Genomic DNA, 13,159 nt, shown 5'->3' with positions numbered 1-13,159 from the left:
AGATAATATTTCACATGCATCAACTTCACTATGGATTAAAGACAAGGTCTTGACAAGTTTACATGAGGCACCCCACCAATTAATGGCAGAAATTGCCAGAATCACTGATTACTAGTACTTCATCAAGTATTTCTACCTCTAATCATTTAAATTGAATAATAAGTACTATATGTGTGAATATAATGTAGTTGAAATACTATATAAATTGTTAAAGAGAAAAAGAAGTATATTGGTATTAGTTCTAAACCATCCTTGCTGACATTCTACATTCCAAAGATAACCTGTACTTTGATCTTCCATTTGCTTTTCTATTACATAGTAGGCAATAGAAATTACCAGCATAAAGCTAACAAGGTGGAGTGAGAGATGGCTTCTACACTGGAAGATTATTACTGCATCGCCATTCCATGGAAATTTGACTTGCCTTATCATAATAATATACTCCAGAAAAAGTTTTATGCAAAAACTAAATGACTTTATTTTTTCAAACACTGAACCTATGTCCTAAGAGAGACAAGCGTAGTTTCATTTTCACCAACCTTAGTTAATAGGTGGGATTTTTATGCATTGTCGGCACTACACATAATTGCTATATATAATTATAATATGTCCAACAATGCCTTCTTGTAGGTCACTGTGGTTATTACTATGGATCTGGATAATTAAAAGAGAATGAAAAACTGGTCCATCCCCAGAAGGGCGACTATAGGTCTCTTTCTTAGTCTATGAAATGCTGGAATTGAAAATGCTGTGTGAGTCATCTGTGACCAATGAAAAGGCCTTTCCATAATTTTAGCTGTAAGTTGACCCAAAAAACAAATCAGACCACCTTCAGAAAGATGACAGCTGCTCAACAAACCCAAAATGTCTAAACAAACTTAATTTGAACCTGAAGAGAGATATATGCAAGGGCACTAAAGACAATCTGAAATAAATTGAAGATCTACTCTCCTAATTAGATGATGTATTTATTCATGGAAAACACCCCAAAAAATAAATAGGTCATTAAAATGTATGTTTACATTTACTGTAAATTCATGCACCTCTTCCTTTTTAAAGATAATGGCATAACTGTTATCATTATTTAATGGAAGTTAAATGAATATCTTAGTACTTTGATAGTAAACTACAAAATCACCAGGAAGTAAATTACAAAACAAAACTAATATAATCTTTATATTATAGAAAATGTTTAAATTATTCTGTACACTACTTATAAGTAATGGTTACAAATAGTTTTATCTGTATGTAATTATCCTCCTAAAGAGAATTTTCTCAAAGCTCCAAGAAGTTATAAGTTCTTTACCTTTGATAATTCAAAATTTAAATATACACTTTGCTCTAATATGTTTCTTTTTTGTTTGGGGGCTATAAACACAAAAACTACAACATGATTTAAGCTTATTATAAATATGCATGGTAAAATACCATGTAAATATATAGTTAAATTTTATAAATTTATAAAAAGGATTTAATATCTAATTTGAAAACTCATTTTTTGTAAGCATCTTATTCTTTTTTAATATATTCTGGTATAGGTATATCTTTTATTTTTATTTTTAATTAAGTTTATTGGGATGACATTAGTTAGTAAAATTACATAGGTTTCAAATGTACAATTTTATAATATATCATCTATATGTTGCATTGTGTGTTCACCACCCAAAGTCAATTTTCCTTCTGTCACCACATATTTGACCCCCTTTTGGGTACATTTTTTAAAAAAGAAATCAAATGATATTTCCCATTATAGTCAAATTACATGGGATAGGAATTTTTAAATAGAATCACTAACAAAAATAAAAATTATTGCCTGACTTTTTTTAATTTATTGGGTTGTCATTGGTTAGTAAAGATATATAGGTTTCAAGAGTACAATTCTATATATCATCTATAAATTGCATTGTGTGTTCACCACCCAAAGTCAATTCTCCTTCCATCACCATATATTTGACCCCCTTTACCCTCTTCAACTTTCTCTCCTTCCCACCCTTATGCTCTGGTAACCACAAATCTGTTGTTTGTTTCTATGAATTTTGCTTATTTGTCTTGTCTGTTTGTTTCTTTCAATTTTATATCCCATATATGAGTGACATCATATGGTTCTCAACTTTTTCTGTCTGACTTATTTCACTTAGCATGATAACCCTAAGAACCATCGTCTTGCTGCAAATGGTAGTATTTCATCTTTTCTGATGTCTGAGTAATATTCCATTGTATATATGAACCATATCCAGTCATCTATCAAAGGACACTTTGGTTGCTTCCATGTCTTGGCCACCGTGAATAATGCTGCAATGAATACAGGGTTACTATATCTTTACGGACAAATGTTTTCAGATTTTTGGGGGGTAGATACCCAGAAGAGGGATTACTGGGTTATATGGTAATTCTATTTTTAATTTTTTGAGGAGCCTCCATACTGTTTTCCACAGTGGCTGTAGCAATCTACATTCCTACCAGCAGTCTATGAGGGTTCCTTTTTCTTCACGGTCTCTCCAACACTTATTACTTGTCTTGTTGTTGATAGCCATTCTCACAGGTGTGGGGTGGTAGTTCATTGTGGTTTGGATTTGCATTTCCCTAATATCTTGTGAAGTCGAGCATCTTTTCATACATCTGTTGGCCATTTGTATGTCTTCCTGGAAGAAGTGTCTGTTCAAGTCCTCTGCCCATTTTTCAATTGGATTGTTTGTTTTTCATTGTTATTTAGTTGCATTAATTTTTTAGATATTTTGACATTAGCCCTTTATTGGAAGTGTTGTTTGCAAATATCTTTTCCTATTAGGTTGGTTGCCTCTTGGTTTTGTTTAAAGTTTCTTTTGCTGTGTAGAAGCTTTTTAGTTTGATATAGTCCCATTCATTTATTTTTGCTTTTTACTTCCTTTGCTTTTGAGGTCAAATTCATAAAATCCTCTCTGAACCCAAGGTCCATAAGTTAGGTACCTGTTTTCTTCTATGCAATTCATTGTTCTAGGTCTTATATTTAGGTCTTCAATCCATTTTGAGTTAATTTTGGAGTATGGTGACAGACAGCAGTCTAGTTGTATTCTTTTGCACGTGGCTTCCCAATTTTCCTGGTTCCATTTATTGAAAATAAATTGTACGTGAAAACTCACATTTTAAAATATACTAGTGTTTTCTTGAAAACACACAGAATTCACAGCCAAAACAATAAGCTTTACATTGACCTACAGTAAAAAGTTACATTTAAATAATGTCCTTTTTTTTTGCATTAAATGCTACTTAGTCACTTTTTCTCTACTTCTGGTTTCTGCTTCTAGGAAAGTGCATGAAATAATACTAACATGAACCTAACTACTTGCCAGGCAACACACACATATGTGAGATCTATGTTCACAGCACAGTCTAAGACAGGGGTGTGCAAACTTTTTTCAACGTTTTTCACCAAGGGCCATATGCAGTAAAATATACAAACAGCTGGGCCACTCACTCGAGGTGAAGTACGTATTGCCTCACCTGGTTTATTTAAGTAAACTAAATATATTTTTGGAATTTGCTGCAGGCCAATTAAAAATGGATTGCGGGCCGCAGTTTGGACACCCCTGGTCTAAGGGGTCCCATCCAGATCTAAGTCCACGTGGAAATTTCACAGGCCTCCTAAACGTAACACGCCCAACCCTAAATGCCAAGCTTGCTTCTCCCTTAGTCTTTGCCATTGAAATTTATGGTTACTCTATTCTGATTTGCTCTGACCAAAAACCTTGAATCATCCTTAACTCCTATCTTTATCTCTCACTTCACATCCAGCCTCTCAGAAAATCCTGTTGGCTCGCTCATCAAAAAATAAAAATCTGACCACTTAGCTTCTAAACCACTGTCATCATAGCCCAGAAAATCTTTACAACTCTCTTGGATTACTGCAATAGTTACTAACTAGTCTGCCAGCTTCTACCCTTAACCCCTAGGACAGTCTAGTTTCCACACAGCAGTCAGAGCAATGTTCTTGTCGTATAAGTCAAATTGCATCATTCTTCTCAAAATCTTCTAAGAGCTTTTCAAATTCCCCGAATAAAATTCAAAGTCCTCTCTACTGTGATCTGTATGTCCTAATTCACACCACCTTTGGTCCCCAAATGCCTAACTTCATTTTTTCCTCCTCTTCTCCAAGTTCACTTACCATGTTTATAGTGAACTCCTGTTGAAACATTCTGCACATGTTCCCACTTCAATGGCTTTGACTTGCTGATCCCCTGACCCCCTTCCTTTGTTCTCTGCATGTCTCACTTCCTCACCTTCTTCAAGTTTTCATTACATGTCACCTCAGAACAACCCTGGCGACTCTCTTTAAACCTGCTTTATGTTTCTCTGCAGTACTTGTGGTCATGAAACATTATTGGTTTATTACCTGCTTTCCCTGCAACAAATATAAGCTCCCTGGGAACAGATCACTGTGTATTTCGGTAATTGCCCAGAATACTGCCTGACAAATGCTCGATAATATTTTGTTCAATGAATGAGTGAACGTGAAAGTACCTTCAGTCTTTCCTTTAAAAAAAAAAAATAATAATTTATCTTATGTAACCTAAAATTTTTTTTCACGAAAACATAGTGCATTAGTCAGGGCAATTAAAGCAGTATCTCAAGCTATGCTTGATGTAGGTTAGGGGACTCTCCAAGCAACACATGACACTGGGATCCATGGTCCTTCTAACATATCTCATCACTTTCAAAGCCCTTTAACTCCAGCTATGAAGATGAAAACAGCGAGAGGAAAGAATCCCAATGGAAGTCTTCAGGGTTAGGCCCGGAAAGGGTCAGAATTAATCACTCAACTCAACTCACTTCAGAAGGCTGTGGGATACAATCTTTCACTGGGTCCAGGGAAGAGGAAACTGGATTGGTGAGCATCTAGACAGTCTCTGACACATATAAGCTAGAAAAAAGCATTAACCACTCATGATCTTTTAAAAATCATTTTAATAAAATACTTTAAAATGTATGCTGCATGTCTACTGAGAACCATGATGGAAATAAAGTAGCATGACAGGATTGAAAGTGTAAGAACGGGGAGTAAGATAGTGGCTGTTTTTCAGGAACTGCCTCTCTAAGGAGGTGACATTTAAGCTGAGATATTACAGATTAGAATGAGTCAGACATGCAAAAACTGGAGAAGCAACAACACAAGTAAAGGGAAGGGAAGGGCTAGTGTAAAGGCAGGAGTGAGGGTGGTATGTCTGCAGAAGAGTGAGAAGGCTGGGGTGGCTGAGGTTACTGAGCAACGGAGGGTGGAAGAGCGTGTGTCCAATGCAAAGAGAAGTGGACAGTCATCTCACCTTGCAGAGCCTGGCAAGCCACAGTAAGAAGTTTGGATTTTATTTCGAAACAAGGGGAAGACATGTTGTACTTAAAGCAGGAAGTCTTATAATCTGATTTACATTTTCAGAAAATCCATTTGGCTATTGTGAAGTGAGTGAATTATTGCGGTATAAGGTGGAGTAAATTAGTAGGCTTCTGCACCAGTATGAGACATGGGCACAGTAGTATCAAGGGAAGAGGGGAAAATGTGAATATATTCTGGAAGAAGAGCTATCAGACTTACTGCTAGATATAATGGTGGGGATTGTGAGGGAAAGAATGGGGAATCAAAATGACCGCTAGGCTTTTGGCTGGAGTAAATTCACGTTTTCCTTTTGCAAAATGGAGAAGATTAGAAGACCTGGTTTTCTGGGAGAAAAGAGTTATTTCTGACATAATAATCTGGAGAAGCCTAGTAAATATTCAAGCTCAGGGGAGATGTCAATGATAGGGATATCACCATGGGAATTATCAACATATGGAGAGAATTTAAAGCCTGAGAATGGAAGAGGCTACTGACGAAGTGCAGACTGTGAGAAGATGAAGCCATGAGGCTGAGCCCAGGGACAATCTATCAACTGGAAATATGGCAGACACGCAGCAGACCTCTGAAGACTCGGAGCAGGGCAGCCTGCAAGTCAGCAGGAAGAGCGGAACCACACAAATAATGGGAGTCAGGAGCTGGAAACCAGGGGTGGTCGGTTGTACTGACTGCAGCTAAGAAGTGAAGAAAACGAGAACAGACAAGTGACCACACACAGGCATGGAAGAGTAGTTTCAGAGCAGAGGAAAGGAAGGGAACTCCACTGGAGCGGAGAATGAGAAGAGCAAGTAGAGGCTGTTAGTTCACTCAGCACTTCTGCCGACCTTTTCAGCAAAAAGGAAAAGCTTCCGAGGAAATAGCATAGGCTTGGTGGGGAATTGTCTGGTCAAGAAAGATTTTTTTTTTTTTTTAACTAATGGGACTTACTGGAGAACATTTTCCAGACCACTGGAAACCATCCTGTAAAAGTAGGAGAATGACATCTACCTAAATCAGAACTTAAACCTCTCTGAAGTAACCTCTCTGATTTAAAATCCTTCCGGTTCTTTCACCTACAACATTGCACTCTATAAAAATGCAAATTAGTAAGACATTAAGAGCTTTTAAATTATCTGAAATTTAATAATCATTTATTTTATTATAATCTTGTTAGAAAAACATAGTAAAAATGCACTTTAATAAATCTGTTTTCCAGGTAAAGAATATGTAATTTGTAAATTCTGCACTTAAATCTAATTAATTATTTTAATATTTAAGTTTAAAGCAATTTTCCTCGGCCATGCTTGTCAGAGGGGAAAAAGTAGTTTGACCAAATTCATAGGTCATATATTTGGCAAAATTGTATGCCCAATTATAAAAATAGAGATTACTTCCTTGATATTTTTCTATAAAATAATGTATGACTTACTAAATGCTTTGTAGTTTGCTTTTGAATTAACCAGACCTGATACAAATTCTCTCTCTGTAATTCTAAGGACTTCTGAGCCACGTTTGTGTGTAAATGCCTGTGTGTGTGTGCGTGTGTGTGTGAGTGAGAGAGAGAGAGAGAGAGAGAGACAGAGAGACAGAGAGACAGAGAGACAGAGAGACAGAGAGAGAGAAAGACAAGGAGAGAAATGGGGAAAATAATAACTGCCTTACAGAAATACAAAGGTCAAAAATAGTGTGCATAAAGCAGCTGAATTCTGGCATTTATATACACTGAGTAAAATATAATTCATTATAGTTTATCGTTATCACTGATATTTTCATTACCATTGTCATTATTATTATTGTTACATTGATGAAGTTAAGAAATCTATATACCATAGAAGAACTTTATTTCCACTGATGGTAATTGACAAACAAAAATAAATAAATAAATTCGCAGTCAATTGTAAAACAAAAACCTCTTTTCTAATTCCTTAACGAAACAATTGAGTCAATAAGCATTACATTAAAAACCTATAAAGTACCAAGCCTCTGTGTGTGTATGTGGGAGGAGGGCAGTGGGTGATTTGATTTTAAAATTACAAACAGAAAATATGAAATTATTTGAGAAACACTAAAAATTTATAGTTGAATTTTACATAATGGCTAGTTAAGTGTTGGTAGTATAGCATGAAACTACAGAGAAAGAAGTAGAATAAAATAGGTTGGAGAGAAACAACTACCTGGCAAAGAAAAAATAGTATAAGGAAGCAGAAACTGAGACAAATTGGAAATGAAGAAGACAAGCAAAAAACAAGTCCAGGTAAATGAGTTGTCCTATAGTCACAGCTTAATCTTCCTTTGAGGTACGTTACGTACATTACTCTAGAAGATCAGTGTTTATTCTTTCTACTAATCTTTTGTTTTTGTTTTTTTAATGCCTAAGTCATAATACCAAAGCTTTCTCTCCTAGTGGACTAACTAGTGAAGACTGTGGCAAAGAAATTATTCCCTAGGTTGCGGTAGTAGTTATCACGGCAGCTGTCTTTCCAAAGGCTGGAAATATATTAAGCTAAAATTCAGATTTTGTCTTTGACTAAGAGTTACATGTTTCCTTCTTTTTCTTCTTATTTTCATTGAATAGAAGCTTTTCCCTTAGCTTCCACTTAATTGCTGGATTGACCAACCTTTCCCATTCTCTCTATAAAACACACTAGCTGTGCTCACTGCCTCCCAACTGCTCAGGGCTCTCCGGCCATGCATGCCCACGTAGGCCAGCACTGGCTACTCCCTGCAGGCACGGTCCAGGATTACAAAGAGTCAAAGGAGTTTGTTCCTAAATCTCCTCATAAGCCAGTTGTGTTTGCTATTGTAATGTAATTAAAGATTAATCAAAGGGATAAATTATGAGTGTGACAAGGAAAACTCCTGTCCATAAAAATTAAATTAATGCTAGGGAAAGGTAGGGAGATCATCTCCTAAATGTATGACGTTCTTGTTTCAGATTTAAAAATACCACAAAATTCAAATTGTAAATGATGCATTACTGGTGTAGTTTATGCAAGAAATATGTTGTAGAATTCCAATCAACAGTCACTTAACCAAAGAAAAAGCCATGGCCTCATCCCAAAAGACCGGCATGTGAAGGGAAATGCACTGTTAAGTAGCAATAGAATAAATACTTAAGGTGTGAATGTATCCATCTTTACTAACAGAACTTTTCAGTTTCGTTATCCTAGTGGTTTGGGTCATGCAGCTATTAGGTTGGTGCAAAAGTAATTGCGGTTTTTGCAATTATTTTTAACCTTTTAAACTGCAATTATTTTTGCACCAACCTAATGGAATCATATCTGCTGTGCTCTTAAGATATCATAGAATATGTTCTTGCTACATGGAAATAATCAAATAGGATTTACAAAGTAGATTACACATAGAGTCATCAAGAGCAGAGGAAACTTTGCAAATGAAAAACAAAACCACAGGTAAATGTACGTAAATTATTACAGTTGGTTAACATCCCATTCTGAGACATTTGTCCTCATTGAGTATAATGGAAGGAATTACATGTTTGCCATACATTTTTTACAAATTTTACACTTTTGAAGGTTGATGACATAAACTTGGAATTAGAAGAAAATACAAGGAAATAATATTACTTGCCTAAGCCATAATGAAAATAATATATCCATGATAATCTACAAAAGCTGACCACTTACTAAAATTTTAATGTGCCACAGACCGATATGATACAACGCATGTTTACAGATTCTCCACAGAAACATTTTTCTCAAAAACTCTGAATAACTATGAATTGTACAAGATTTAAAATGTTTTTGTGCATATAAATATGTAGATTCATAAAATAATGTTTTTTAATAAATACCAAGAAGTAACTTTTGTCTTCAAACCAATGTGATTATGGTTCACGAAACTGTGGTCCTGAAAACAAATAAAACTATGACTCCTTAATGAGAATAAATATATACATACTGGCAAAATTATAAGTAAAATAAACAAATGAAATGCGTAGTTGCTTTATTTAAAATAATCCCTACAAACCTCTCTAAAAACGATGTGTGCTTTATTCTAAGCCAGAACTGCAAGCTCTACAATACACACAATAGAGCACTTAGTCCGAACTGCCACCGACTGCCTAGACCAATTAGTTTTAAGATTTTTGCAGCAGCTATGAGCAGATTCTTTCACTGTTGATAGGCATTTGGAAAGAGGCTAAGAGCAAACCACTTTGACCATGAATGGCGGTAAGAGTACCACAATTTAGTCATAACAATAAAATCTCAAAGGCATTAATAAAACATCAAGAATCCTACCAGCTCACTGGAAGGCTGTGAAGTCGAAATATGTTATTCAGCTTGTAGTCAAATTTTGCTGGACGATTATTTTCTTTACAAAAGTACAGGTTTGGATTCGGTTGCAGATCTGTGGGAAATTTTGAATCCTAGAGAAAATAAAGCAAGAGCTGTGTATAAAATAGCCACTATCATTATACACATTGATATTGTCTTATTTAATGTTAAATCACAGCACAAACATTACTATTATATTCTCTCAGGACTGAAGTCCTTCATTTCCTACTTCATTTTTTAGAAAATATGTAAAACAGATAAATTTTTAAATAAGGCACCTCTTATTTGCATAAGTCTAAACTGCAGGCTACATGATAAAAATTATTTGAAAACATTCCTTTATTGAATTACAATGAAGTAAATACAAAGCTGTCTTATATTCCTCAACTGTCTTTTTTCAATGAGTTTCTATCCCCAACAGTAATGTCAGCAAAATCTGTGATAATTCCTACACTCCATTTGTTCTATATAAATAGTAAACTAAAAACACTTTCATTGAGTAACAAAATAATATTTGTTAATCGATTAATTATGGTTTTCTTCTTTTAAATCTGAGGACAGAGTGCTAACTTAAAGGCACTGAAGGTAAGGGATATCTGTCATAATCATTATAAATCTCACATACATTGGAATCCACATGTGCCAGCTGTTGCTCAACTCCTTCCCTCCCAAGCAAATTCTAACTAGAAAACAAAGATCATTTTCAGTCCATGAGAAAGTAGTCTCTCCTCGGGGGAAAGAAGACATGCTGTAAAAAGGCACTTAATTAACACTTAATGATGGAAGGATTAAGTGTTCAACTCTACAAGGAAAGGAAGTAACCAATCACCTCACAATTAATGCTTTAAAACTGCCTTTTGAGAGGAAGGCACATCATTCATTTATTCAAAAAATATTTATAGGTGTATTTTATCCAAACAGTACTAGGCATGGGGAATTCACCAATGAATAAAGCAGGTAAGTCTCGTCTCATGGAGATTGCATCATAATGGATTCTTTAATATATCCTCAGAGCTAGAAAATGATAAAGCAAATTTTCGCAAATGAAGTATTCTTCTGATTACCAAAGTAATACACATTCATATAGAAATTTCATGCATTTCATAACACTACAAAGAAAAAAATTAAGTCATCTTATTCTCACCATCCAGATGTAATCACTAGTAACATTTCAGTTTAATCATTTGTCTGTGTTTTTTCCCCCGCTTTTTACAACATTGGGATCATGCTCTATTATCCACCCTCCAGTTTTCATTTAACATTTTATCACTGCATTTTCACATTATTTACTCTGCTTTGAAAGAATGATAAATGCATATTTTACTTAATATTCAGATATTTTTGTTTCCCTTATGATTATCAATGCTATGAAGATGAACAGTTTTCTCTGTTCATAAACCTGTACTTCACTGATTATATCTTTAAAGCACAATTCTAGAAGTGTAAAAATAAAGAATAACTCAAACATAATAAAATGAATATGTAACAAATATTCAGAAATGCTATGTGAATTTATACTCTTGCCAGTCATACGGTACTGTGTACAATTCACCACATCTTTGTTAACTGTTTGCGTGGACATGTGCCCCCCACACACTCATATTTAAACCAATCCATTCAGTAATTATTTGACTAATATTTATTACTGGCTGTTTATTTCATGACAGGACTAGTTTCAGTTCTTACAAAATATCACTGAACAAAACCCACAAAATTCCCTCCCTTGTGGAGCTTGCATATTAGCCTAGGAACACCGTGGACAATAAAAATAATAAACATGTAATCTGTATCTATAAGGTAAGAACTCTGGAAAAATTGTTGCTAATTCATATATAAAACTCATTATATTTATATTCCTTAAATTAATTGATTCGATTAAACTTTTATTTATTTATTTATTTTTGTATTTCATTTTTCTGAACTGCATATTTACGCCTTTACAACATTTCTCTATTGTTGTGATGATACTTCATTTTAATAATGTAGCTTGGGCTGGAAATGGAGGGAGGGTAAATTATTATGTTTAGAAATGTAGCAAGGTGGATTAGAATTCAATCTCGTATAATTTTTGACTACATGGAAATATCTAGAACTATAAACCTATTATCTATAGCAATTTCTATAAGTACTGTTTAATCATTATAGAAAACTAATATACTAAGGCATTTAATAAAACCTAATCAACTACAATCTATTTACTAGTAGCTGAGAAGAATACAGGACAATATAATAATAAATGGACTATTTAAAAGACGATTTACAACAAAAGCAGCAAAGGCCTATTAACAGCAATTCTATCTAAACATAAATATAATTGCAGAGGCAAAATATAAGACCCCTTATATCATCCAGTTTATATTCTGAAACATTCCAGGAGATGATAGCCAATAAATGGGCAGGCAGGATCAGTGAGGTAAAAATGGTATACATAAATACAGACAATGCATAGAGAACAGAGGAAGTAAAATAAATCTTAAAACAATTCTTTCAAGTTACATAACCATTACAGTTTCTTTTTATTGACAAGGTGCAATTGGAAGGCAATTTTTACAAAATCATTCAAATTTTATAAAACAAAAAGGACCTACAAAGGTAAATATATATATTATACATATATATATATATATACATACACACACACATACATATATATATTATATATATTTACCTTTGTAGGTCCTTTTTACTACAAAGGTAAATGCTAATACACACACACACACACACACATACATATAATATATATTTACTTTTGTAGGTCCTTTTATGGTAAAAGGTCCTATTTATGGTAAATGCTTATATATATATATATATATATATATATATATATATATATATATATATATAAAATAATTACTTTTTATATTATACCTTCCTTTACCATTTGAATATTTTACCATACGTGTTATTTTTACTTAAGTTTTTAAATATTGTAGTGTTTGTAAGGAAATTAGCCCTGCATATGTCAAATGCTGTCAATTTTTAACTAGTATTTTCAAACCATTGTTTAACTAGATATGATATCGCAAAAAAACATTGATTTAAATGACTATCGAGGGGCGTCCAGATGGCTCAGTTGGTTAGAGCGTGAGCTCTGAACAACAGGGTTGCCAGTTCAATTCCCGCACGGGATGTTGGGCTGCGACTCCTGCAACTAAAGATTGAAAAATGGCGACTGGACTTGGAGTTGAGCTGTACCCTCCACAACTAGATTGAAGGACAACAATTTGACTTGGAGCTGACGGGCCCTGAAGAAACACACTGTTCCCCAATAAAATAAAATAAAAAAAAAACAAAAAAAAAAAACTACTGAAATAAAACAAGTTCTGTAGGTGTAACAGAGACTATTAGAGCTCTTCTACATTTCCCAGCCTCCCTTGAAGTTAAATTGCCTTAAAAATTATTGAGATCTAAAAACAGGATGTGAGTAGAAATGATATAAGCAAACACCATTCCTAACCTTTAAACATTCCAACATTGTTCACCACTTCTTTCTCTACCATAATGACTTTAAAACACAATG

At 34.2% G+C, this 13,159-nt stretch overlaps 1 protein-coding gene across 2 annotated transcripts in view; it reads right to left on the bottom strand.

The window, feature by feature from the left end:
• The window catches only part of SPAG16 (sperm associated antigen 16), a 747,944-nt gene that overhangs the window by 632,515 nt on the left and 102,270 nt on the right, over positions 1-13,159 (bottom strand). For both annotated transcript variants that reach the window (XM_074312750.1, XM_074312756.1), the window contains one exon: positions 9,604-9,731. In XM_074312750.1, coding sequence (XP_074168851.1) covers positions 9,604-9,731 — 128 coding nt within the window. The remainder of the gene's footprint in view (positions 1-9,603; positions 9,732-13,159) is intronic.

This window comes from Rhinolophus sinicus, linkage group LG01 (assembly GCF_036562045.2).
Source record: "Rhinolophus sinicus isolate RSC01 linkage group LG01, ASM3656204v1, whole genome shotgun sequence".
Classification (NCBI taxonomy): Eukaryota; Metazoa; Chordata; class Mammalia; order Chiroptera; family Rhinolophidae; genus Rhinolophus; species Rhinolophus sinicus.
This window is presented reverse-complemented; position numbering and strand designations above follow the sequence as displayed.